This window comes from Bombina bombina, chromosome 6 (assembly GCF_027579735.1).
Source record: "Bombina bombina isolate aBomBom1 chromosome 6, aBomBom1.pri, whole genome shotgun sequence".
NCBI classification, from domain to species: Eukaryota; Metazoa; Chordata; class Amphibia; order Anura; family Bombinatoridae; genus Bombina; species Bombina bombina.
Window position 1 is genome coordinate 352,152,300 of NC_069504.1, and position 27,587 is coordinate 352,179,886.

Consider the following 27,587-nt stretch of genomic DNA (forward strand, 5'->3'; position numbering starts at 1 on the left):
TCCAAACTTACTCAGCAGAAAAAAAAAAAACCCCAAAAACATAGCATTTAGAATTCAACAAAATATCAAATTTCAACCATTTATTATAATTCCTGAATTTGTTTTTTATTAGTTTAGAGAAACCTGGATCTGTTGGCAGTAAAAATCAATAACACATAGTACTATAAAAAGTGCCTTATATACAGGTGATTGCTATTTAAACTGGACATAAGACCCCTTATTTGATAATGGCTATTCCCCTTTTTCATGTGAGGGGTATAGCCACCACCTCCCCCACTTTGTTTCTAACAGGGCAAGTAATCATTTTTAACAGTTAAGAGCACATGACCCTTCAAAAAAAATAGGAGTATGACATAATAGGGGATAGGGGCTTCATTAAATGCTGCTTCAGGTAATCACTGTTTCATGTGACACCTCATTTGAAATGGCAGACTCCCTTCTATCAAATGAGGGGGTCACCTGTCACTCTAGCCCAGATAGTGGAGGGAGATAGATCATCTGTTACAGCAACCACCACCACCACCCCTGGTTAAACAGCATTTTAAATGCTGATGCAGGTAATGGCTGTTTTTACATCAATCACGTACAACTTATAGGGGCCTGTATGCTGCAAGTGGCTCTGAGCCTGAGATACAGATTTGCAAAGCCCTCTTCCACAGCCCTCCGGCTTTCTGTTTCTAACAACCTGCTTCAGCAGGTAGTCCCACTTACTTGTGATGTCACCAGACACCAGTGGGGGCATAATAGAGACAGCGTACATATCATGGATTGGTGTTAATGATATATGAAAAAAAAAAAAATCAAAAAGCTATAAGTTTTTCCTTCGTGATTCAGATAGAGCACACAATTTTAAACAAATTTCTATGTTACTTCTATTATCTAATTTGCTTACTTGTTCAAAATCATAACTATATATGCTCAGGAGCTGGAAGCTAGCGGCCCCATTGGTGGCTGCACATATACGTCTCTTAATTGGCTTACTAATATGTGGAGCTGGCTCCCAGTAAGCTTTGCTCCACCAACAAATAATACCAAAATAATTAAGCAAAATTGATACTAGAAGTAAATTGGAAATTTGTATAAAGAAAAAAAAAAAAAAAAAAAAAAAAAAAAAGTGTTTTATGTCCCTTTAAAGGAACATTTCCCAACCCTGGTAAACATTATAGCTGTATTTAAATTAGTAGAAAACATATCTACACTAGAGTTCTTCCGTGGTGTTCCCCAAATTTTCAGCTTATTTTAATTGTTGGCATACATTAATCAAAACACTGAAGCATAGGATTTCTCTCCCTTAAAGAGACAGGGTACTGTAAACGATTTTGCCTTTAATTTGCTCCCAATAACTAGTTATACCAGCTGAGAATATAAAATGAATCACATTTTTCTTCTAGGTATATTTCTGTATACAAAAATAGCTGTTTCTGATAGTTAACAACAACCTAATGGTCAGAGCTTTTAGTAAGAGCAGATCTAATTAGATTATCTGTCTGTTTACACAATGACCTCCTTATCTTATTTCTCACTGCTTACTCAAACACCAATACATAGAGACAAAATTTACATTTTAGTATCTCTCTCACACCCGCCAGTGGGAGAAAGATATCTTTTAAAACTTCTATAACCAGTAATAAAATTTGCTTATATTTTCCATATCATTGGCACAATCAACTAGTGTAAATCGCAAAATAAAGGAAAAGGGTGGTTTGTAAAAATGTAATGCAATTTAACAGATAAAACAGATTATTGGGAACACACACAAAAAAAAAAGAACACCATCCCTTTAATGAATTGTGTTAGCAATTCTTTTGAATAATGAGTTTTCCCTAACTACTTGAATTACACCATTTTGAAGCAATACTAAAGGGCCAAGAAATAATAAAAAAAAAAAAAAATAGAAGATGCATCTAAAGAGGGTGTTTAAAATGAATAACCTTTTTGTGCTTTTCAAAACATATATCCCCATACTGATAATATAAAGGCCTTTGTTTTCATGCTAGTGGTATATTATTGTCTAACAATAGAGCTGTGAGGGGACTTCCGGTAGGTGGCTCACTAGGATGGCCACAGCTTCATAGAGCTCCGTGAGTGAATCTGAATTTTGAAAGCAAAGTGGCAAAACCTGCAGCCATCCATTCCTCCCTTGACAGCAAGAGTGTCCGGGAAAACCTCAGGATCAGGATATTACAACCCCTGGCCTCCGAGAAGTCATTTAATAGTCTAATTTTGCCTTTGGGCCTACAGACGCTATGCTTACTCTGATAGCCAAGATGGCACACTTTACTGAAACCCTAATAGAAATTTTCACACCACGGTTGGATTCCCTTATGGCAACTATGCGGGAACTTCTCTGTGAGGTCCGAGATCACTGCACTCCTAACCGCGCTGAGGCAGCTCTTACCTGTCACAATGACCCTCAGCAGACCTCGTTGACTACCCTGGAAGCGGACACTCTGGATACTGGCATAACTCAGAATTACTCCGCACTTAGCCTCACAGACCACGACCAGAGCACAGAATTCTTACCGCACAGCAAAGCTGTGAGCGCTGATGACTCCACAGCATATGTCGCAAACCCTTTTTGGCCCTGCTCCCCTACTCTTAACTTCCCACGGTACTCAGCCGACTCGGCTGAATACCACAATCAGATGGAGAAAAAGGGCACCACACCTCACAAGCCTACCTATACTGTAGTAAACGGAAAAGACGGCGACAATGGGAACTATACTGCACAGGGCAATGGACAAGTCGCAACCTCATCCGATATGCAGCGGACCATTATCTCTCTGCAATTTCCAAGGCTGGCTTTGAGATGGGGCAGTGGTCGTCTTGGCAAGCTACTGCCCTCGACTACTGTCTCGAAGCAGTTCCTCCTCCCCCCGCAAAAGAACGGTTCTCCTCTGGGACAAGGATGTCGGGTTCCAGCCTGGATTGGTGTCGGGTAACGTGTTCATTGACTGCGGTCACTTGCTTCAGCGGCATGTGAACCATAGTATGGCTGGCATTGGCTGGGGTGGGAGAATATGTGTGAACTCATCACCAAGGCGTCTTGACCGTCATGCTTTTAATAAAAAAACAAAAAGACTCCCTTAAACTAGATGAACTAAGATATGTTATACAGCGTGCTAGACCTCACATGAAAGCCAAGCTGAACTTTTGTTCGTAGTTGGGTTGGACAGCTCAGAACCCCCCTGTGTTTGTCTGTGTCAGCAATGATAAGTTTTATTTTATGGCATTCCCTTAGCCCTGCAAGGTGTAGACCTTGCTTGATACGGTAACAAAGGCAAAAAGAAAACAGAATTTATGCTTACCTGATAAATTACTTTCTCTTGCGGTGTATCCAGTCCACTGATTCATCCTTTACTTGTGGGATATTCTCATTCCCTACAGGAAGTGGCAAAGAGAGAACACAGCAGAGCTGTCCATATAGCTCCCCCTCCAGCTCCACCCCCCAGTCATTCGACCAAAGGTTAGGAAGAAAAAGGAGAAACCATAGGGTGCAGTGGTGACTGTAGTTTAAACAAAAATTTTTTACCTGACTTAAATGCCAGTAATTTATCAGGTAAGCATAAATTCTGTTTTCTCTTGCAAGGTGTATCCAGTCCATAGATTCATCCTTTACTTGTGGGATACCAATACCAAAGCTTTAGGACACGGATGAAGGGAGGGAACAAGACAGGTACCTTAAACGGAAGGCACCACTGCTTGCAAAACCTCTCTCCCAAAAATAGCCTCCGAAGAAGCAAAAGTATCGAATTTGTAAAGAACTAGATTCAAACTCCATGGCGGAGCCACAGGTTTATACACAGGCTTGATTCTGACTAAAGCCTGAACAAATGCTTGAACGTCTGGCACCTCTGCCAGACACTTGTGTAACAGGATAAATAAAGCAGACATTTGTCCTTTTAAAGGAACTAGCTGACAATCCTTTCTCCAATCCTTCTTGGAGAAAGGACAATATCCTGGGAATCCTAATCTTACTCCATGAGTAACCCTTGGATTCACACCAAAGATATTTCCGCCATATCTTATGGTAGATTTTCCTGGTGACAGAGTATCTATAACTGACTCAGAGAACCCACGCTTTGATAGAATTAAGCATTCAATCTCCAAGCAGTCAGACGTAGAGAAACTAAATTTGGATGCTTGAACGGACCCTGTATCAGAAGATCCTGCCTCATTGGCAATGTCCATGGTGGGACAGATGACATGTCCACTAGGTCTGCATACCAAGTCCTGCGTGGCCACGCAGGCGCTATCAGAATCACCGAAGCCTTCTCCTGCTTGATTCTGGCAACCAGACGCGAAAGGAGAGGAAACGGTGGAAAAACATAAGCCAGATTGAAGGACCAAGATGCTGCTAGAGCATCTATCAATACCGCCTTGGGATCCCGGGACCTGGACCCGTAGAGAGGAATTTTGGTGTTCTGACGGGACGCCATCAGATCCAACTCTGGAATGCCCCATAGCTGAGTCAGCTGGGCAAATACCTCCTGATGGAGTTCCCACTCCCCCGGGTGAAAAGTCTGACTTAGAAAATCCGCCTCCCAGTTGTCTACTCCTGGGATGTGAATCGCTGAGAGATGGCAGGAGTGATCCTCCGCCCACCTGATTATTTTGGTTACTTCCGTCATCGCTAGGGAACTCTTTGTTCCCCCCTGATGATTGACGTAAGCTACAGTCGTGATGTTGTCCGACTGAAATCTGATGAATTTGGCCGCAGCTAGTTGAGGCCATGCCTGAAGAGCGTTGAATATCGCCCTCAGTTCCAGAATGTTTATCGGGAGAAGAGTTTCTTCCCGAGACCATAAGCCCTGAGCTTTCAGGGAGTCCCAGATCGCACCCCAGCCTAACAGACTGGCGTCGGTCGTTACAATGACCCACTCTGGCCTGCAGAAACATATTCCCTGAGACAGGTGAGCCTGAGACAAACACCAGAAAAGAGAATCTCTGGTCTTCTGGTCCAACTGAATTTGAGGAGACAAATCTGCATAATCTCCATTCCACTGTTTGAGCATGCATAGTTGCAGTGGTCTGAGGTGTATCCGAGCAAAAGGGACTATGTCCATTGCCGCTACCATTAGTCCGATTGTCTCCATGCACTGAGCTACAGATGGCCGAGGAATGGAATGAAGAGCTCGGCAAGTAGTTAACAGTTTTAACTTTCTGACCTCCGTCAGAAATCTTTTCATTTCTATCGAGTCTATCAGGGTTCCTAGGAATGGAACTCTTGTGAGGGCGGAGAGAGAACTCTGACGTTCACCTTCAACCCGTGAGATCTCAGAAAGGCCAATACGATCTCCGTGTGAGACTTGGTTCTTTGGAAAGTCTACGCCTGAATTAAGATGTCGTCTAGGTAAGGCGCCACTGCTATGCCCCGCGGTCTTAGAACCGCCAGGAGGGACCCTAGCACCTTTGTGAAAATTCTGGGAGCAGTGGCCAACCCGAAAGGAAGAGCCACAAACTGATAATGCTTGTCCAGAAAAGCGAACCTGAGAAACTGGTGATGATCTTTGTAGATAGGAATGTGCAGATACGCATCCTTTAGATCCACGGTAGTCATATATTGACCCTCCTGGATCCTTAGAAAGATTGTCCGAATGGTCTCCATCTTGAATGATGGGACTCTGAGGAATTTGTTTAGAATTTTCAGATCCAGGATTGGTCTGAAAGTTCCTTCTTTTTTGGGAACCACAAACAGGTTTGAGTAAAACCCCAGCCCTTGTTCTGCAATTGGAACTGGGTGGATCACTCCCATTGTACGTAGATCTTCTACACAGCGTAAAAACGCCTCTTTCTTTGTCTGATCTGTAGACAGACGAGAAATGTGGAACCTTCCCCTTGGAGGAGAGTCCCTGAATTCTAGAAGGTATCCTTGGGCTACAATCTCTAATGCCCAAGGATCGTGTACATCTCTTGCCCAGGCCTGAGCAAAGAGAGAGAGTCTGCCCCCTACTAGATCCGGTCCCGGATCGGCGGCTACCCCTTCATGCTGTCTTGGTGGCAGCTGCAGGCTTTTTGGGCTGTTTGCCCTTATTCCTGCCCTGGTAAGGTTTCCAGGTTGCCTTGGGCTGTGAAGCATTACCCTCTTACTTTGCAGCCGGAGAGGATGAAGCGGGGCAGTTCCTGAAATTGCGAAAGGAACGACAATTAGCTTTGTTCTTTGTCTTAAAGGGCTTGTCCTGAGGGAGAGCATGGCCTTTTCCCCCGGTGATGTCTGAAATAATCTCTTTCAATTCAGGCCCGAAGAGGGTCTTTCCTTTGAAAGGAATATTCAAAAGCTTGTATTTAGACGACACATCGGCCGACCAGGACTTTAGCCATAGCGCCCTGCGCGCCAAAATGGTGAAACCTGAATTTTTTGCCGCTAACTTAGCTATTTGGAAAGCGGCGTCAGTGATAAAAGAATTAGCTAGCTTTAGAGCCTTAATGCTATCCATAATTTCCTCATATTAGGTCTCTGTCTGGAGCGAGTCTAACAGCGCCTCAAACCAGAAAGCAGCTGCAGTAGTTACAGGAATAATGCAGGCAATAGGTTGGAGAAGAAAACCTTGTTGAACAAAAATTTTCTTAAGTAAACCCTCTAACTTCTTATCCATAGGGTCTTTAAAAGCACAACTGTCTTCAATTGGTATGGTTGTGCGTTTAGCAAGTGTAGAAACAGCCCCCTCCACCTTAGGGACCGTCTGCCACGAGTCCCGCACAGGGTCAGGTATGGGGAACATTTTCTTAAACACAGAAGGGGGAGCAAAGGGAACACCTGGTCTATCCCACTCCCTAGTAGCGATATCCGCAATCCTCTTAGGGACCGGAAACGTATCCGTGTAAACAGGGACCTCTAGGTACTTGTCCATTTTACACAATTTCTCTGGGATCACCAAAGGGTCGCAGTCATCCAGAGTAGCTAATACCTCCCTAAGCAAAACGCGGAGGTGTTCTAGTTTAAATTTAAAAGCCAATGTATCTGAATCTGTCTGAGGAGGAACCCTTCCTGAATCAGAGACTTCTCCCTCAGACATCAAATCCCTCGCTCCCACTTCAGAGCGTTGAGAGGGTATATCGGATACGGCCACCAAAGCGTCAGAATGCTCATAATCTGTTCTTAAAACGGAGCTATCACACTTTGTGGGAAACACGGGCAGTTTAGATAAGAAGGCTGTAAGAGAATTATCCATGACTGCCGCTAAGTCTTGTAATGTAAAAGGGTTAGATGCACTAGAGGTACTAGGCGTCGCTTGCGCGGGCGTAACTGGTTGTGACACTTGAGGAGAGGCAGACTGGCTACTCTTGTTACCTTCAGTCTGAGAATCATCTTGGGCCACATTCTTAAGTGCAACAATATGATCTTAAAGTGTATAGACATATCAGTACAAGTGGGACACATTCTGAGAGGGGGTTCCACCATGGCTTCCAAACACATTGAACAAGGATTTTCCTTGGTGTCAGACATGTTTAACAGACTAGTAGTATACACAAACAGGCTTGGAAATCACTTTAATCAAATAAAAAACACAATTTGAAAAAACGTTACTGTGCCTTTAAGAGATAAAAAGAGCACACAATTTTACAAAACAGTGAAAAATGGAGAAATTCTCCTGAAATTTTCACAGTATGTATCTAAAGCCTTAATAGGAGTGCACCACAAGTTTCAAAACGATTAACCCCTTAATGCCCAAACCGGAGCAGCCTAAAGCCAACACCCGGTTAAAAAAGGTACAGCACCTTGCCACAGCCTTGCTGTGGCCCTACCTGCCCTTAGGGATCAGATTTGGGGGAATATAGCTTCTATAAGGCCCTCAAAAAGCAGCAGGACCCTCCATGTGAAGCAGCATGAACTTCTCTGCAATTCTAACTGCGCATCTGAGGTGCGAAATTAGGCCCCTCCCACTCTACTCCGGAGCTGTGAGGCCTAGTAAATCACTCTTAAGTGAATAAAAAACAGCCATGTGGGTAATAACCCCAGAAAGAACCCCAAAAGGACTTTCAAAGTGTCTGCAAACGATATTTTTCTTAAATAAACAATCGATTGCCTTATCAGTGTCAACCAGCATAATTAGCCCTGTTATGTAAGCATTAAATTCGTTACTAAGTCTGTGAACATAGCTTACCCTCCCCTCATGGGGATATTGTCAGTCTCTTCTAGCATTATCTCAGTCTTGTCTAGAAATAAATGACTGAACATACCTCATTGCAGATTACCCTGCAAACCGTTCCCCCCAACTGAAGTTTTCTGGTACTCCTCAGTCCTGTGTGGGAACAGCAGTGGATTTTAGTTACAACATGCTAAAATCATTTTCCTCTCAGCAGAAATCTTCATCACTTTTCTGCTAGAGAGTAAATAGTACAAACCGGTACCATTTAAAATAACAAACTTTTGATTGAAGATAATAAAAACTACAATTCTAATACCACATTAACTTTACCCTCCCGTAGAGAGACCCTAGTGCTTAGAGCCGGCAAAGAGAATGACTGGGGGGTGGAGCTGGAGGGGGAGCTATATGGACAGCTCTGCTGTGTGCTCTCTTTGCCACTTCCTGTAGGGAATGAGAATATCCCACAAGTAAAGGATGAATCCGTGGACTGGATACACCTTGCAAGAGAAAAGGGAAAAGAAAAAACTGCTACGCAATTTTAATGCTGTTTAAATTTTTCTGTTTATTTTAGTCTGAAATGCTTTTTAGTCAGATATTGCATGTAATGTTGAGATTTACATCTACCTGTACCTTGGTTCTTATTAATTTGAGTAACACTACTATCATTTTTTTTCTTGTTCCTGCACATTTTGTATGTAGTTGGAAATATAAGCAACTTATCTTGTGTCAGATAGGCTAGCCATACTCACGAAGCTTTAGTCTGCGGCAATCTGCCCTGCACACTTTGTTATCAACAACCGCACTGTCTGTGTACTTTGTAGAGATCTATTGGCTTTGCTGTTCACAGCTTTATAATCATCCTTAATCTATATATTGAATTCGACAAAAAAACAATCTTTATTTGTACAGCAGGAGTACCTGGAAAACATGTATCCCTAGTTAATCTGCATTTTTAGTGTCACCTCTCTTGATACCCTCTGTATAAGTGAAGGGACAACCTTATCTTGTATGATCGCCTGGGTTCCTATAACCTCTTTATTGCCTCATTGGATGGACCCTAATGGGTTATACAGGTTGACTTAGCTCAGATTGTTGGGGTAACCAATATACAGAACTACCAGGTCCCCCTCAGTTGCTTTCTTAGCGAGTTCTTGGCAGTTGGGCATGAGGCTACCCAGACCCCTTATGTGTAATTTATTAAGTAACATGCTTCTGACAGCACATAAAGTCCAACCTTATACCCGACTAGACGCTAACATAATTTAAAGCAAAAGGTCAGTGGATCTCTCTATAACCGGCCTTTTGGTAACTGTCAGTATTGGCCAAATATTGTAATATCGCAATAATGTATTGTACTTATACCGCACTACATCATAGAATATTCTGGGGGCCATGAAGAAATGGTATTTGCTGGTCTAAGTGCACATGTTATACCCCCTCCATCCCCCCCACTCTACCCCTCCCTCGCCTATTTCTGTCCCCCTGCTTCCTGTCCCATGTTTGTTTATCCCCCCCCCCTTCCTTTTTGCCGGTCCCTTTCCCTGGTTTTCTCCCCCCTCCCTTTCCCCTCTCTGCCTATGTCTGTTTGTTTGTTTGTTAATAAGGTTAAAAACCCCAATGTAGTGGTGCAGAGTCATATTGATCAGAGCAATGGTTGCCTACTGAAAATTCTTCAAGTCACATGTATGTTATTGTATGAAATTGCAGCTGCTTGTTTTGTCCTACCTGCCCTCCTGACTCACCCTGCGTGATGGGCTGGAGAGGCAACCTGTAACTTTGCACCCCTTCATGGTTATAAATAAAAGTTAAAAAAAAAAAAATAAACAATAGAGCTGTGAGAGTTGCAATGTCAGCTACTTATTTTTTTTAGCCCACAAAACATGCACATTGTTAACATCAAGATAAAAAAAAAATCTTTATTTTTAACACTTTTGAATAGAACTCTTTCATATGGATGTATTCCTTTAATTTTAACACCAGGGAAGCAGATCACAGATTATTGTGATAAGATGAATGCATCCAATATCTAATATTATATAGGAAACCGCAAGATGGTCAGGGGATGCTAGGGGAACATTACTGAGTTACTTATACCAAGGTATATCCACAAAGTAGAGACAAGGAAAGCCATGATCAAACAACAAGACCAATTAAACATATCAATACCAAGAAGTTTTAAGATTCAAAAAGTAGATTGGTCTACTCTACCTGTATCCTGCTGCCCCATTCAGCTCTGGATGAACAGCAGTGGGCTCCACTCCTGGCCACTGTGCTGCTGCGAGCAAATACTCTTTGTTTACACAGTTTCGTAACGCATCAGGAATTGGACCTATCAAGACACCATGAAGGGAAAAGACAGACTCAAAAAATATGACCAACTGAAAATAAAATATGGGCTGCTGCTTATGCAATGGGAAAGTACAAGTTATTATGCATAAGTTTTCCTAAAGAGTCTGATATTTTCTTTACCTGTAATAGCACGCCGAATCTCTTTAGCTGCCTCTTCTCTTGACTCTATTGACGCATGTTCACTATACCAAGCAGTGTGTGGGGTGCAGATCAAATTAGGAACATCTTTAAGGGGTCCCTGAGAAAAGCTATATAAAAAAAGAAACAATTGAATACCAGTTTGTGCAGACTTTACTTAGTAAACAAATACTGTTCATTTTTCTTCCTGGGATTTTGCTTACATACCAACATTTATTTAACGAGTGGTTATTTTGTGTTTGTCTTAGGCAATTTTGTTGCAATAAAGTAAAAATGTTACCTGAAAGGTTCTGATTCATGAACATCTAAAGCAGCACCACGAATTCGGCCCTCTTTCAAAGCCTGGGCTAAAGCCTTCTCATCAACAAGCCCTCCTCGTGCCGTGTTAACCAAGAAACAACCCTGGCGCATCTACAACAATTTCAAAAGCTATGACAAGTGTATATTTTTAGGACTTCAAATGGGCAGTGTTTTTTTTTTTTTTTTTAAACCAAGGTCCATATGCATTTGTAAAAAATTAAAAAGGGAAACAAAAAGTCTAATAAAACTTCCATGATTCGGATAGAGCATGCAATTTTAAACAACTTTATGTACTTATATTATCAAATGTGTGTTTTTATTTAAGAATAAATCTAGGTAGGCTGATAGGAGATTAAAGTGAATGTCAACTTTCATGAAACGGTGCCAGATTTAAAAAAAAAAACATTAAAAACAGGGGCACTTTCACTCATGAAAGTTTACATTGCACCGGATTTTACAAATACTTACCTTCTTCTCCTGAAACAACGGATCGCTGATCGCCCTGCCTGCTTCTTCCTGCTGTACTAACACAGCAATGAAGAAACCGGCTTCCTCCAATCACGGCGTGGCCTCACCGGTTGAACGCTCCCGGGGGGGTTAAGCCGTGAATGTAGGGAGCCGGTTTCGTCATTGCTGACGAAGTACAGAGGAGCTGCAGGCGTGGGAGGGGGGGGCAGGAGAAGGCGGCAAGGATTTGTAAAATCTGGTACAACTTAAACTTTCATGAATGAAAGTGCCCCAATTTTTAAAGGACCAGTCAATACAGTAGATTTACATAATCAACAAATGCATGATAAGAAGACGATGCAATAGCACTTAGTCTAAACTTCAAATGAGTAGTAGATTTTTGTTAAATAAATTGCAAAGTTATGTCTATTTCCACTCCCCTTGTATCATGTGACAGCCATCAGCCAATCACAAATGCATATACGTATATGCTGTGAATTCTTGCACATGCTCAGTAGGAGTTGGTGACTCAAAAAGTGTAAATATAAAAAGACTGTGCACATTTTGTTAATGGAAGTAAATTGGAAAGTTGTTTAAAATTGCATGCTCTATCTGAATCATGAAGTTTAATTTTGACTTGACTAATCCTTTAATAGTTTTTTTTTTTAAAAACCAGGCACTGATTCATGAACGTTGACATTCACTTTAAGTGTGCATGTGTCTACGGCAGCAGTGTTTTCAACAATGTATATTTATACAAATGTTGTTGCAAACACTACTGCCAGATGGCTAAAGACACATGCACACTTCTGAGTTAACCCAGGATTATTCTCTTTCAAAGGATACCAAGATAATTAAGCGAAATTGATAGAAGTAAACTGAAAAATTGTTTTAAAATTCCATGCTTTATCTAACTAATTTAAGTTTAATTTTTTACTTTACTGTACCTTTCAATTAAGTGTCCAAAGAACTTTAACAGTCAAATCTAACATACTTAAAAGGGGACAGTGAGCTGTATTTTTTTCCCTTTAACGTGTTCCCATAATTTTCTGCTTTTTTTCAATTGTTGGCATACAATTAAAAACTGAAGTATAGAATTTATTTCCCTTAAAAAAGGCACAATGTACTGTAAAATTGGTTTCCCCTTAATGTTTTCAATGACTTGTTATAGCAGTTGCAGAGTATACAATGTAAGGGAAATTGTTCCTTTAGGTTTATTTTTGTACATGAAACAACTGTTTTCCTTGTTGCTGCCACAACCTGTTTTATTGGGCTGAGCTTGCAGAGAGCAGACCTTCATTTTTTTTCTTCTTATACACAGAAGCCAATACTTAAAAATATCAATTGAAAATTAAGAATTTTGTATACCCCGCCACTAAGAGGATGATTACAGCTGCTGCTTTTTGTTTACACACACATATATATATATATATATATATATAATACAGCAGCTATTTGCTATTTCAAATGACAAAATAAAGATAAGGCACTACTTGTAAATAACAATACACTCCCGCAGGTAAAATGCATCATTGGAAATACTAAAAGAAAGCTCAAAGAAAATATACAACACAAAATGTTATATAGGAGAATTAAAAAAGAAAAAAAAGGGAACAAATCTAATGGGGCACCAAATTTAAATCTCGGGTAAAACCAGAATATTTTCCATACCTAAACATATCAAGTGTGCGTGTCTATATACATACACATTTTTAGCAAATTTCCCAAGCCCTGCATTAACTCATGACCCCCGACACTGATATCCTGGGACTATGCATGGGCAACTGTACCACACTAATGTTAACGCTACTGTTTATATACATATTTGACATTGATGATGCAACTCAAACAAAATTCTCAGACCATAACCTTCACGCCCTTTTAAAACGTGTTCTCTCTCATGTCACAGGTGAAACCTGAGTGAACACTTCCCATCCACTTTAACGTAAGGGTAACCTTTCCCCTTTGTATAAATAGATCCAGAATGTTAGTGATATTTTAGATGGAGTTTAATTCATCCATTTTAATGAAGATGCGCTAGAACTTGCTTTTTAATGTACCACTGAAATTCTAATACAACGCACTCCGGCCACCTACTTCAAAATCATTTTTTGTGAGCTGTTTGAACCACATTTTTAGGTTATCTGAACTGGTGCACAGGTGAATTAATCAGCTGATTAGTAAACATGGTTATTTTACCTGCTCTCACCAAAGGTAATCCTGAAAACCTGGTTAGTTGGGGAGGCCTCAGGACAGGTTTGAAAACATGAAACTCAAAAAAATGATTTCATGATTCAGATAGAGCATATCATCTTACACAACTCTGTTTTAATGCGTATTATCAAATTTGCTTCATTCTCTTGGTATCCCGTTAGGAGCAGCAATGCACTATGAGAGAGCTAGCTGAACACATCTGGTGAGCCAATGACAATAGGCATATATGTGCAGCCACCAATCAGCAGTTGGTGCCAGTAGTGCACTGCTGCTCCCGACCCTATCTAGGTATGCTTTTCAATAAAGGATACCAAGAGAAGAAAACACATAACAAGTGAATTTGGAAGTTGTTTATAAGTGTATTCTCTATCTGAATAACAAAAGAAAAATTTGGGGTTTTACATCCCTTGAAATAAGGACTATGGATTTTTGTACAGGCACCAAGTAATAGTGTAAGACAATGCATCTTTAAACATCTAAAGTCAAACATTTTACTTCCCCTGACTGACCAGTACAAGTTGATTAGGTAATACAGGCACTATCTAGTTTGGCACCATGTCCAATTAAAGTGATTTTCTCGTTTACCTGTTTTATGGTGAAGTCATTAATGAGATGATGGTTGTGCTCGTTCAGGCTGCAGTGGAGGGTTATGCAATCACTATGCATTAGCAGCTCTTGAAGAGTCCCCATTCTCTGCAAACCCAGAGAGCGCTCCACCCCATCTGGTAGGTAGGGGTCATAAAAGATTACAGTGAAGCCAAAAGCTTTAGCTCGCAGTGCCACTGCTTGCCCGACGCGACCTGTGAATGACAACATAGCAACAGCACTCCTAGAAATATAGGAAAGATACTTCTCTAGAAACCAAAATCAAATTTACTTTACCAAGCCCAATAATGCCCATCGTCTCTCCACGAATTCTGGCTGCACCACCTGCAACTTCTCGAATCTGTTCTACACTGGCAGCACGGTTCCCCTCTCTCATAGCTTGGTGAAGCCATGTGACACGTCGATATAAGTTTAGGATGTGACAAAGGGTTGAGTCGGCTGTTTCCTCTACAGAGGATGATGGAACATTACACACTGCAATCCCTGCAGAAATAAAAATTAAATATTTGCATTCATTATTTTAGAATACACAGAGATTCAATATTTAATATGAATCCTGAAACCTACCTAATTCCGCAGCAGACTTAATATCAATATTATCGTAACCACTTCCAATTCTTATGATAATACGAAGGGCCTTGAATTTTTCTAGATCCTCACGTGACAAAGAAATAGTGTGATACATCAGTGCACCTACAGCTTCACTTAACACCTGTTGACAGATGGGACAATTATTCACTTTCTCCCTCTTTGTGAGAATAAAAGAAATTAACACTCCTTTAGGTAAGAGGAAGCAAGTAAAAAATTTAGTTTTTTACATTGAAAATAAAATAAACTTCTGGGTACCAAATACTTTACAAAGCAATGGTTTACCTTCTCATGAATTTCCTGAGTTGATTGAGCATCACAGAATGCCACTGTAGCAACATCCTTTAGTATAGGCATTTCTACTGTACAATCTCTGCCATCCAGCAAAGCAACTAAAGGCCGAACAGGCATTGGGCCATTCAAAATTGGAGGTCTAATTCCTACTAAAAAACAAAAAAAAACCACAATAAACATACATTAGACATAAGCTATTTGTACATAGGAATTTTTTTTAAACAGTCATCTTTTAAGACTATAAACTTATATGTATGTCAGACAATGCATGGCACACACTTATAGTGGAATTACTTTGGTTTTAGAGCCTTATTATTTATATCACGAGTAAAAAAAAGAAGAAAAGATCTCACTCAGTTCTACAGAATAATTTGCACTTAGTATGCTTAACTGCTTTGCTGGAGTTAAACGCACATTTTATCACTAGTGACACTGCAAAACTGACATCCATGTTTTAAGATGAGACAATAACAGTTTACAGTCACAGTGTGACATTAAATAAACATAATGAATATAAAGATGAAAATAGGGCACTATACCCTAGCAAAAAAAAAAAAAAAACACGTCTTTACCTGCCTAATTTTCCAACAAACAATGCAATTTTGCTTATTTAAGAGGATCCTATAATATAATATACAGAGAAATATAATAGTTCCTCACCCTCACAGATCCTGTCCAAACGCTGCCTCTTTACTTTGTGTTTATCCATGGTTCGTTCTTAAGCTACCTATCAATGAAATATAAATTATTTACCCTGGCAACTCAAATAACTGGAAAAAAAAAAGTTAAAAAACACAAATCAGAAAATGTGATATTCTAGTTGAAAATAAATATTTCTGAAAACAAGAAGATAAATGGGAATCCTGCACAAAAACAAATTGTGTAATAGGGATATCAAACAGCAAAGTAAAGCCAACATTAAATATAGCACATTAAGAAGTATAATATAGAAGTGGAAGAACAGGCAGTTTTTTCCCCCCTTAATATAACTTTAGATTTACATTCCCTAATTTACTCAAAAAAAATACTGCATACTATGGCGGAGGTGTTGCTGGTTCAGGCAAATAAATTCCCACTGGAGACATTCTCTCTTCACAAATCCATATAAGCACAAAATAGATCAGAAAAATATCAGTAATAATGTGGGATCTTTGAAAACGCTGGTGACCAGAGTAACTTGTTAGAGGCATGCATAAATTCAGACAATACGGGAGTAACCATCAACTTGAGATCTGTAAAAATGCTGGAATCTTTTATTTAACTTGTAAGGGAGAATAATGCTACTGGCACTCTTCACAATTCCATATTAGCACAATATATAACAGAAAAAAATACAGTAAAAAATATATTGTATTACTCAAAGGGCTTGTCATATGAAAAAAGTCAATAAAATCTTGGGAAATAATTTATACTTCACCTGTGTTGGGAGACCATGTCTATTGCAACCCACCAAACTCACCAGGGACTTAAAGTGAATGTCAATTTTGATGATAAAGTGCACCACCTGCAACAGGGGCACTTTAATTCATCAAAATTTACATTTCACTCCTGTTGAGAGAAAAAAAAAAAAAAAAACTTGCCTTTTAATCTTCACAGCAGCTCCAGCTTCCTCCGGTTGTTGCAAGCCATTTCTGATGTCAGAAATGGATAGATCATCCTCCAATCACGGCTTCCCCCCCCCGAGGGAATCAGTGTCTGATTCAACACTGTGATTGGAGGAAGCCGGATTCCTCATTTTAGACCCAGGAAGAGGCTTTGCGATGGGTGGAGGAAGCTGGAGCTGCTGTGAAGATTAAAAGTAAGGTTTTTTTTCTCAACAGGAGTGAAATGTAAATTTTGATTAATTAAAGTGCCCCTGTTTTTAATCGAATTTTTAAAAAACGGGCACTTTAGCATCAAAATTGACATTCACTTTAACATTCAGTGTGTGATTAAAGTATGTATACAGTGCATTCAAAATAGAATGAATTGGTGGGAGTCCATGGGATCAAGTGGGTCGGGAGTAAAAGGGAGCTGAGTGAGGTCACCTAGGGCTCTCCAGTTCTTCACATGATCACTTTTACTGTGCAGAGAAGCAAAAGGCTATAGAGGATACACGTGCTGCTGCATTCCGGTCTCTTACTCATGGGAGGGGGCTTGATGACACACCGGAGCCCCAGAATTACTGTTGTAGTATTTCCTGTGACATGTCCTTAGCTTCGAGTATTAAGACATGTTACTGATATTTTTCTGATATATTTTGTGCTAATATGGACTTGTGAATTGAAGAGTGACAGTAGTGTTATACTCCCTTAAAAGTTAAAAAAAGATTTAAAATACCAAAGAATATGTAAATGCTCACAGCATACTAGGATCAAACACCAGATGGTTACTTCTGTGTTGCAGCAGGTCTCTGTCCAAAAGGTATGCATGGCTCTATCAAGTTACTCTGGTCACCAGCATTTTCACAGATCCCACATTGTTACTGATATTTTTCTGATATATTTTGTTCTAATACAGATTTGTGAAGCGAAGAGAGAATGCCTCCAGCGGGTGTCTAATTGCCTGAACCAGCAACACCTCCAATGGGCATTACAGCTAATCAAGAAGTATTGCATGTGCTGCTGCAGATCAGTCCCTGCATTCAATGTTGCATAGATATTCAGAAGAGCACTAGGTCCCTAAACACAGGACAGGGACCTAGGAAGAATACCCAGTGCAGTAATACAGCAGAGCACTAGGTCCTTAAACAGACTGAAAAAAATAAAACAAAAAAAACCCATAGAAAGCAGTTCATTAACTGAGGCTGAACCCTGTGCACGTAAACAATCTAGTTTTGTCTTGCATCTCTACACAAAATGCTAAAAGAGGCTTCAAATATATATGCCATCCACAATTTCTGGCTCCTAGATTATTAACTAATTTGCCAAACCCTGAATAATATACATAGATATAATGTGCATGTGTTTTTGAATGTCCACCAACAATATAAACGACACATTTAAAGGGACAGTCTAGTCAAAACAAAACTTTCATGATTCAGATAGGGCATGCAATTTTAAACAACTTTTCTATTTACTTTTATCTAATGTGCTTTGTTCTCTTGGTATTCTTTGTTGAAAGCTAAACCTAGGTAGGTTCATAAACTGATTTTGCCTCTTATTTCAGTTCATTTTGACAGTTTTCACTGTTAGACAGTACTAGTTCATGTGTGCCATATAGATACAATAGTGCTCCCTATAGTGGAGTTATTTTTGAGTCAGCACTGATTGGCTAACATTAAAAACTGTCAAAAGAACAGTCTGCAGAGGCTTAGATACAAGGTAATCATAGAGGTAAAAGTGTATTAATATAACTGTGTTGGTTATGCAAAACTGGGGAATGGGTAATGAAGGAATTTTCTTTTCAATTAGAATTTTAAGGTAGACTATCCCTTTAAGGAACACACGAGTGCATATAAGTTTACAGTTCACATACAGAGGTTGGAGAAACCAATGTAATTGTGAAATTGCAGGAGACACGATTTATAATATTTTCTTGAAGTTCCTAAAACATGTAAAACTATAATGTATGGCTATTAACTCTACCATTAAACGCTCTTTGGATACAGTACTAAACACAAAAACAGCTGGGCCTTGAAGGTTTTTCTGTTTTTTTATTTCACAAGCTGATAAGTACTGTTCAACGATAATGCAGCTCGCTCACCTTCAAAAGTTCCGCAGCAGGTAGTAAGCAATAGATATTCATTGGTACAAGGAACAGCTAATAAATGTATTAGCATTGGAAATGACAGAGCTAAGCCGTAACTATTAAGACTAAAGCATCAAAGTAACTTAGGCGACCTATAATCTTTTAATTTAACGAACAAATATCAAATGCGTGTTTAGACGGCAATGCATTTGTACACATGATTGTGATTTTGTTATCATCTATATCCTCCCACCATTCTCATTCTCCTTATGCTACTGCATGTCTCTCCATCCATTCAGCCTCAATATACCCCTCGCTTCACTTCCCCGTATATCTATCCTTCACGCGTCCCTGCCACTCGCCTAATACTCTCAATCATTCGCCACTTTCTGTTTTAGTCTCACCTTCTCCTCCCCGCCTCACCAGTCGCGCTCTCGGTTAGGGACCGCACAGGAAACAGGAAACGATCACCGAGAGGGTCATAGGATAGACAAAAAGTTCAGAGCGCTGCAGCTTAGGCCTCATTGTACAGCGCCACCTACCAAAAACGCCGAGCAAAATGTATCATAAAGCGCGAAGAGAGTGAGAACGAGTAAGAGCATCCAGCTTTACTGTAGCGACACCTAAGGGCTATAAACGTACTGCCAGCTGCATTCAGAATCAGAAATGCTCAATTAGAATAGCCGAAAATAGCATGTCGATTTTGTTATGTCGCTTTTCCGAGTGTATAAAGTTATACAACTAAACCAGTTTATCGTTCAGTTATATGCAAATTCGCAGTAACACTGTAACAATGCCACAAGTGTTTCCAAATCCCAACTGTCCTAAACAAACATGCAGCATAAATACCTCCCAACATTTCAAAATCCGAAAGAGGGACACCCCCAGTCCCTCACTGAGCAAAAGTGTGATATGTGGTGGGCAGGAGCAGGAATGGGGACTCCTGGGGAGTGGGCTTTACAAGTGGCAGAACATAACACACATTAAGTTTTTTGTTTCTTTTAAAAGTATAAGCACTATGATAACTGACTTTTGTTACTAGGGTGACGCTTTCTAGTTGCCTAGGTAACCACCAAGCCTCCTTCCCCAGTCTGCAACCGGTAATGTGTGCATACTTTGATTGAAGCAACCATTTAACTGACAGCAGAATAATATTCCTAACAAATTAAAGCTGCTACTTTTTTGTACAGTGTTTTTCTTATGTTTGAACATGATACTCCAGAGGTTTAGCAGGTATTAATTGCTCTGTGTAAAAAAAAAAAAGGTGTCTGGAGCACTATATTAATCACACAAAATCTTTAACTCTGTGAACAACTTTCAAATAATTTACTTATGCAGCAGAACGGTTCGGAGACCACTACAGATCACTCTGCAAACAATTAAACTATTCAGCTGAACAGACAGCTGACACATTGCCCTGGCTGCTACTGTGCTGGCACCCTCCCCAACCCTGCACCGCCGCCCCTCAACCCGCACCGCTGTGCCCCACCCCCTACACAGTAACCAGAAAATGTTCTACTTTTAGTTGTAGCAACGGTTTGATATCAGCCTGCCCCTTGTCCCCATCACCCTCCTGCCTGGGTAGTAAGGCCACTCTCTAACATACAGTATTAGAAGCAATGCCTGCTATGTGACAAAATAATGGAGACTAGGTGCGGTCACTACACTCACTTCAGGAATAGGGCTAGGAGTATGTGGCAAAACCCATCGTACAACTGTAAAGCAATACATTGTGTATAAATAGCCTGGGATTAAAGGTAAGATAAATCTCTAGCGATGCTGATGATCCAACTCTGAGTCTGAACTTCACTCAGATCTTACCCATGGCCAGAGTAGTCCTGACCGCTGTCTTCAGAGACTCACAGCACACTGCCACAATCCACTAGTAAGTAGACACAGTGAGGCTCCTGAGATGACTAGTCAGAACTTCCAAGTTAGTCCTCGAGACAACACAGTGGCACGGTCACTGCCTTCTCATGCCTGAACCGACATGGCACACGGCATGCAGTCACATGCACCAAAAAACACTGACTGTGTTTTGGTAGCATGTGGTCACGTGTAGACCATGTATGAGTCCAATATAATTTTTTTTTTTAAATGCATGGGGCAAAGTGGGACAGACGTCAATCATCCCGGACAGCGGGACAGACCCCTAAAATTGGGACAGTCCTCGTGAAAATTGGGACAGTTGGGGGGTATTAGAGTTGCCAGGTGTCCAGTATTCAACAGGACAGTCCAGTATTTTAGCAGGCTGTCCAGTAAAATCTGTACAAATATACTGGACACTTAAATGTCCAGTATTTTTAAAGACCCCTGTCAACTAAACGTAAAGGGCCTTCTAGGCCTTTATGCATTAGAAATATGGCTCAAAATAAAGTTGCACTGTGCATTTTCTATTATATGTGTTGCAGGCAACCATGAAGGTGTTCAATCATTGCTGGGTGTTTACCTCTAGCAGCCAAGGGGGTCACATCACTGCTCTGTACATGTGTTACAGGCAACCAAGGGGATACAATGACTGCTTAGTTGTGAAAAATATATGTGGTGGCATCAAGGGTGGGGCCTAAGGTTGAGCTTTTGTGGAAACATTGTGTGAACCCAGCTACGTCCCGTATCCAATCACCTATAGGTCGTCCGGTATTTTTATGAAGCATTTCTGGAGTTCTGTTATGTTTCCCTACCGCATTACATTTTTTCTACCTATGGCCACACCTGCTACAATAAACTTGCAAATATCCTTTGCACGCATGCGCTCACTGCCGCAGTCGGCAAACATTATAGAACACCGTCTACAATTTTGGCACTAGCTGGGGACATCAGGCTTCCTACAACTATGTTATTTTATTCTGCATATTCAATATTATTATACTGATTTCTTTGAGTAAAGGAGTGAACATATTTGAATAAAGCAGACATAATATAAATAGTTACAAAATGGGCATGTATTAACATTTCATAATGAAAGGGAATGTTTGTAACTACTTATATTATGTCTTCTTTATTGAAATACGTTCCTTCCTTTAATCAAAGAAATCAATAGAATAAAACTGAATATACAGGGTGGGGTGGAGCCAGGGTCGGCTCTAAGGGGGGACATTGGGGGGCAATGCCCCCCCCCCAAATGGAATGCTATGCCCCCCCAGGGCAAAAGAAGTGATTTAAAAATTTTTTTTTTAACATTTTAAAAGTGACGGAACGTCCAAGGTCCCAAATGTTGCATCAACCATTTGCAGCCACTGGACCCTGGAGATCCGCCACTGGAGGGCCCAGCTAATCTCTTTACTCTCCTCTATTTACAACCAGATAACAAATAAAGTTGCATTACCCTGCTGGTGCTCTCACAGTTAACCTAGGGCTTGCAATGCCCCTCCTCCTGCTAGCCCACTTACTACAGAGCTGAAGTGAGATGATGACATCATCAGACCTCTGCAGGAAGTGCTGGGAGAAGCTAACAGTCAGTGAGAGGGAAGGCAGAAGTAATTTTGTGAAAACACAGCCGTATAACCAATTTGTGTGTGAGAGTAGTATCCCTTCCCTATTGTGATTTATATCATGGCAGCCACAGATAAAGAAGCAAATTGGGAATTCCTTGGTTTCCCCACTGCAGGTCACACAAAACAAGTGTGCATTGTGCCTGCTTTATCTGCAGTGATCAGTGTAAAATGTGTGTCAGATTATAGGTGCTCACATACACACACTTCACATGTAGCTGTGGACAATGAGTGAAATAGCCTTATGTTTATTATTTACATGTTTCAAAACATCTCCTATTTGTCCCCAAGGTTGTTTTATTATATATATATATATATATATATATAAATATATATATATATATATATATATATATATATATATATATATATATACACACACACACACATACACACAATACACATATATATGTGTATATACCGTGTGTATGTATATATATATATATATATACACACACACACACAGTGTGTGTGTGTGTGTGTGTGTATATATATATATATATATATATATATACTGTGTATATACTGTGTGTGTGCTGGTAAATATCATTAATAATATCTGTACAAGTAATGTACTGCTTGGCACTCAAACTTATTGTCACGTAAAAGCTTACTTGATCATTAGTAGGGTCATTGGTAGAGCTACACATGCAAACAGTGTCCACTGGCTGCGTCATATGTGGGAGACATTCCTGAGATATGACAAATGTAATCCCTGCACTGCCATAAATCTGGTAAATGTAACTGCTGCGGCACTGCCAGACATCTTATAAATGTAACCCCTATACTCCTTGAGATATGACACATGTAACCGCTGCACTTCCAGAAATATAAACAAATCTAACTCCTGCACAGCCAGAGATCTGATAAATGTAACCCCTGGACTGCCACAGTAGGTCTGCTCTTATTTTGACTCTCATACATGCTTTTTAAATGCGTGCCCCCTTGTGAAGAAAAAAATGCCCCCCCCATTTCATTCATTCTGGAGCCGACCCTGGGTGGAGCCAGCAGCTGGTCTGAGCAGATGTACATCTTTAGAGCTCCTGGCCAAATTTTTATTTTAATCTGATTAAACCTTACATTTTGCCATAAAAGTGGTACAAGGAAAGGACTACAGTGACTGCCTAACAAGCGGGCAACATATAGGAAAGTTTTGGGGCAGTTCGCTTGCACTTTTTTCTGGATAGCAGTGGATACTCTGACGCAAGCCCCTTATCCCCAGCAAAAGAACACCAGAACTGCATTGATCTGGAGGGTCAGGGACCCGCTCCGGAGGTGGTTGGGACCAGCCACAGTTATTATAGAAGTTGCGACACTACTAAGAAGCTGTGTGTACGGGAGGCTAGTGGACGGGCTAGTGAGCTCCGGTTCATGATTAATAAGTACAATAAGTCCATCAAAGAGCGTACTTACCTTCTGAGCTCTATAAACACTCCACCACGACCTAACTGCTACATTACACCGCTGTCACTCACCTAACACAACGGCACCTTCATAGGACACAAAGCCCTGGTGGCGTGAGTCGCCACTTTTTATCTTCCTGGTGACGGCCAGGCTAGGCCTGAGCACAAGTGGCCCATAAACCCAGACATCTGAGGGTCCTTACCTGACGATCAGCTAAATCTTAGTTACAGAGGGCACTGTTAGACTACCGGTGCTGCACTGAAGGGTTCCAATATACACCCCAAGGCCCGCAATATTGAGACGGTTCCTGGACGGACTGAGACGATTCTGAATAAAGAAGGAAAAAAGACAAGTAAAGTCACTGCTAGGTAATTCTCACATAGAAAAACACAGGTTGGCACAATCTGATTTTAAGATTTGGTTGCATTGAGAGACATTTGGACTTACAAATATGATTTACAAAATGTGAATATGTAACCACCTAAAGGGTCTACATGGCCGGGGCATATTACTGAATTCTCATTTGCTAATAACAAAGGAGATGTGAGACTGCTAATAAAAAATAAAAAAAACCTCAGTCATAAAGGGGATAAATGTATCTTGAGAGGAAAAAGACTACATATACTTCTTCTTTAAAAATAAGATTTGGTTTTGGGATAAATTCTGTAACTTAGCCTGAATAGGAAATAAGCCTCCCCTAACATGCCACAGGGGTCTAGGAGGAAAGCTACTAATCCCTTAGAGTATAAGAAATCTGTGGCAGAAACCATTTCAAAACAAAAATTGCTGCTGAAAAGGATACGGATGACAGAACAAGCTTCCAATCGCACACAGACATAGGCACCTGTACAGAGGACTGCCCTAAGGTTGGAGACAACATGACAGATTCCTCTGCATCAGATATAGTGGCTACCCTTACCCAGAAGTTAAACTCCCTACAGGACTCTCTCACTAAAGCCATTAAGGGTTCCGCTGCAGACCTCCGCAAGGACATAGGGGCCATTAGTGAACACATTGATATTCTAGAGAGGAAACAGGAGGACCTGGCTGTGGAGCAGGGACACTTAGCCAATCACTCACAGATTCTTCTGGTGGACATGATGGATTCTATAGAGATAAAAAAATTAAAGAAACTGGCACTAGTATAAAAGTGAAACAAGGGAATAATAAACTCACTAACCTAGTGTGAGTCTGGTGCTTACCCCTATATATAGAATTAGAAACTGAAAAATGAGTAAGAGAACCCAAGTAGGGGTTTGGAATAGCACTCTTCCCTAGCGTAGTAAGTGGTGATTGCAATAAGCAATATACCTATGTATGATGAAAGATTTATGTACCCCAATTAAGTCAATGTTACTAAAATATAACCTTTAATTATATTATTAAAAATAAGAGGAAAACACCTCTATACATATACAAGCCATATCTTAAGAACTGGTTAAAAACCTGCCCATCCACATCCCTGTTTCCTGGCCGATATCAGCTTGTCGTCGGCATCATGTGACAGAGGTGGATAGCAGGGTCCCAGTTCACAGAAAGTGAATAAAATTAAAGCGTAGAAAAGTGCTTTGAAAACAAGAACACGTTTCGGCCATATACTGGCCTTTGTCAATGTGTAAAGAATTTTTTCAAGCACCTTTTCTACGCTTTAATTTTATTCACTTTCTGTGAACTGGGACCCTGCTATCCACCTCTGTCACCTGATGCCGATGACAAGCTGATATAGGCCAGGAAACAGGGAGGGTGGATGGGCTGGTTTTTAACCAGTTCTTTAGATATGGCTTGTATATGTATAGAGGTGTTTTCCTCTTATTTTTAATAATATAATTAAAGGTTATATTTTATTAACATTGACTTAATTGGGGTACATAAATCTTTCATAATACATATGTATATTGCTTATTGCAATCACTGCTTACTACACTAGGGAAGAGTGCTATTCCAAACCCCTACTTGGGTTCTCTAACCCATTTTCAGTTTCGGATTCTATAGAGACCAAGATGGGCGGATATGGAAGATCGGTCTCGAAGGAATAACTTAAGATTCAGAGGTATTCGGAAGATGTTCCCCTTCTGGACCTGGGTACATTTCTTACTGAGTTTTGCGAACTGCTTCGACCCCCAGGCTTTCCTAACGAGACTCTGGTGGACAGAGTACATAGACTCCCTAGAGGGAAAAATGTTTCTGCAGAAAAACCAAGGGATGTAATAGCCAGATTCCATTTTTTACATATAAGGAGCAAATCCTGAGAGCCATATTTCAAAACCCCTCTCTACCAGATAAGTTTAAAAATATACAAATATTCCCTGATTTATCCCAATTCACTGTTCAGAGATGAGAGGAACTTTCTGGGAAGTCACTAAGACACTGAGACAACTGGGATAAAGTACATATGGGGTTATCCCACCAAACTGCTAATACACAAAGATGGTCGCATACACACAGCTGATACCCCAGACAAGGACAACTTCTTCTCATGGAGTGGGCCCTAGAACAGAATCCAGGAGGATGGAACATAGTCCCCACCTCATAATGAATCGGATCAAGCTAGTACATCATCAGTCCTGTGGCTGCAGCAGTGGGAGTGGAGCCCGCTTCCTCAGAGGTTTGCCCTCGCTAAAAGACACAGCTTGCCATGGATCATGCCACGGTAGATCGGGGCGGGGGATCCCCTAGAAGAAAATGACTGATGAGTATACTTTTGGACTGTGTTGTCTTTATTGCTGTTATGATGTTCCTACATTTTTGATACACTCATGGTTATGGACTAAGTATATGGTGCCCCAGTGACTTGACTCCAATGAATCTATCCATTCACCTATGGAAACGCACAAATATAGACTGATGCGACCTAGTCATTGAGGTCAGCATGGATTGGCTGCAATGACATTCCAGATATACTGTCATACTGGGGGGACGTCTCTCGATCTCAATAATATGGTTTTATTTCTGTTACACTTGTTCTGGTTTTCACATGTTTATAGCTATATATACATCCTAAATCCATACTCCAGAGATGTGAATGCTAACATCTTTAGGGATAAATTATATACCAAAGGTTCTTAACCCAAATAGGGTATCTATGTTATAAGCCAGGATACCAGAACATTTTCCCTAGGTTTTTGGATAGAGGTGGGGAGGTTGGGAACTCTGAAATGTGGCTGTGTATTTCTCTATATATTATCATATTTGCATACTATTGTTTTACTCTTACCTGGTTGTTGTTGCTGGTCAATTTATGATGATGGTTTGCTAGGGAACAAAGTACACTATGATCAGGTCTGTTGTTTATAGCATGTTTATACTTTCTCAATTGCCCTCTCTCACCGTGGCCAGTTTTCTTGTGATTTCCACGACGAATTGACTATCCACTATACTGACTTAGTCAATCCCAATAGTGACAACCACCCTACCACCATCAGACAGACCTGGGACCTAGGACTCAGTCTTGATACATATACAACACACAGCAGGAGGGGCAACTATATGTTGAACATAGGCTTCCTTATTGGATACGATCGGGACTATACTCCTAGGAGCTCCTTTCCCTCATTTAGACTGGCCCTAATGAGCGCAGCAAGTTCATTGAAAACCCGGAGATAATAAATGAGACCGACCATTTGCCATCTATGACTCAATTATGGTTATGATACTAGGTATATAGGCCCCCAGCAACTTGCCTCTAGCGACTTTATCCTTCCAACCATGAAAACATGCCAAATATGGACTGAAGTTAATCTAGTCGCTGAGGTCCCCATAGATGGACTGCAGTGACATTACAGATTTGCTGTCCTGTTGGGAGTGGCCTTCTGGTCTTAACTATATTTTATGATTGCTACATTTGTTCTTGTTTTTACATGTTTCTCGCTATATGTATATCTAAAATTATACTCAGGGGTGGGAAAGTTAACATCTCTTGAGATAAGTTTTGCACCTAGGGTTCCTTCCCCGAACAAGGTATTTATATTAATACGCGAGGAAATCAGAACACTTGTCC

At 40.5% G+C, this 27,587-nt stretch overlaps 1 protein-coding gene across 1 annotated transcript in view; it reads right to left on the reverse strand.

Annotated features, from left to right (window-relative positions):
• LOC128662951 (C-terminal-binding protein 2) overlaps window positions 1-19,142 on the reverse strand; it is a 64,054-nt gene extending 44,912 nt beyond the window's left edge. The window contains exons 1-9 of the mRNA XM_053717015.1: window positions 19,100-19,142; window positions 15,687-15,753; window positions 15,018-15,175; window positions 14,712-14,856; window positions 14,421-14,627; window positions 14,124-14,338; window positions 10,858-10,988; window positions 10,560-10,687; window positions 10,299-10,419 (exon numbers count right to left, since the gene is read on the reverse strand). Of these exons, the coding sequence (XP_053572990.1) occupies window positions 10,299-10,419; window positions 10,560-10,687; window positions 10,858-10,988; window positions 14,124-14,338; window positions 14,421-14,627; window positions 14,712-14,856; window positions 15,018-15,175; window positions 15,687-15,735 (1,154 nt within the window). The 5' untranslated portion in view covers window positions 15,736-15,753; window positions 19,100-19,142. The remainder of the gene's footprint in view (window positions 1-10,298; window positions 10,420-10,559; window positions 10,688-10,857; window positions 10,989-14,123; window positions 14,339-14,420; window positions 14,628-14,711; window positions 14,857-15,017; window positions 15,176-15,686; window positions 15,754-19,099) is intronic.
• Window positions 19,143-27,587: the final 8,445 nt, after the last annotated feature.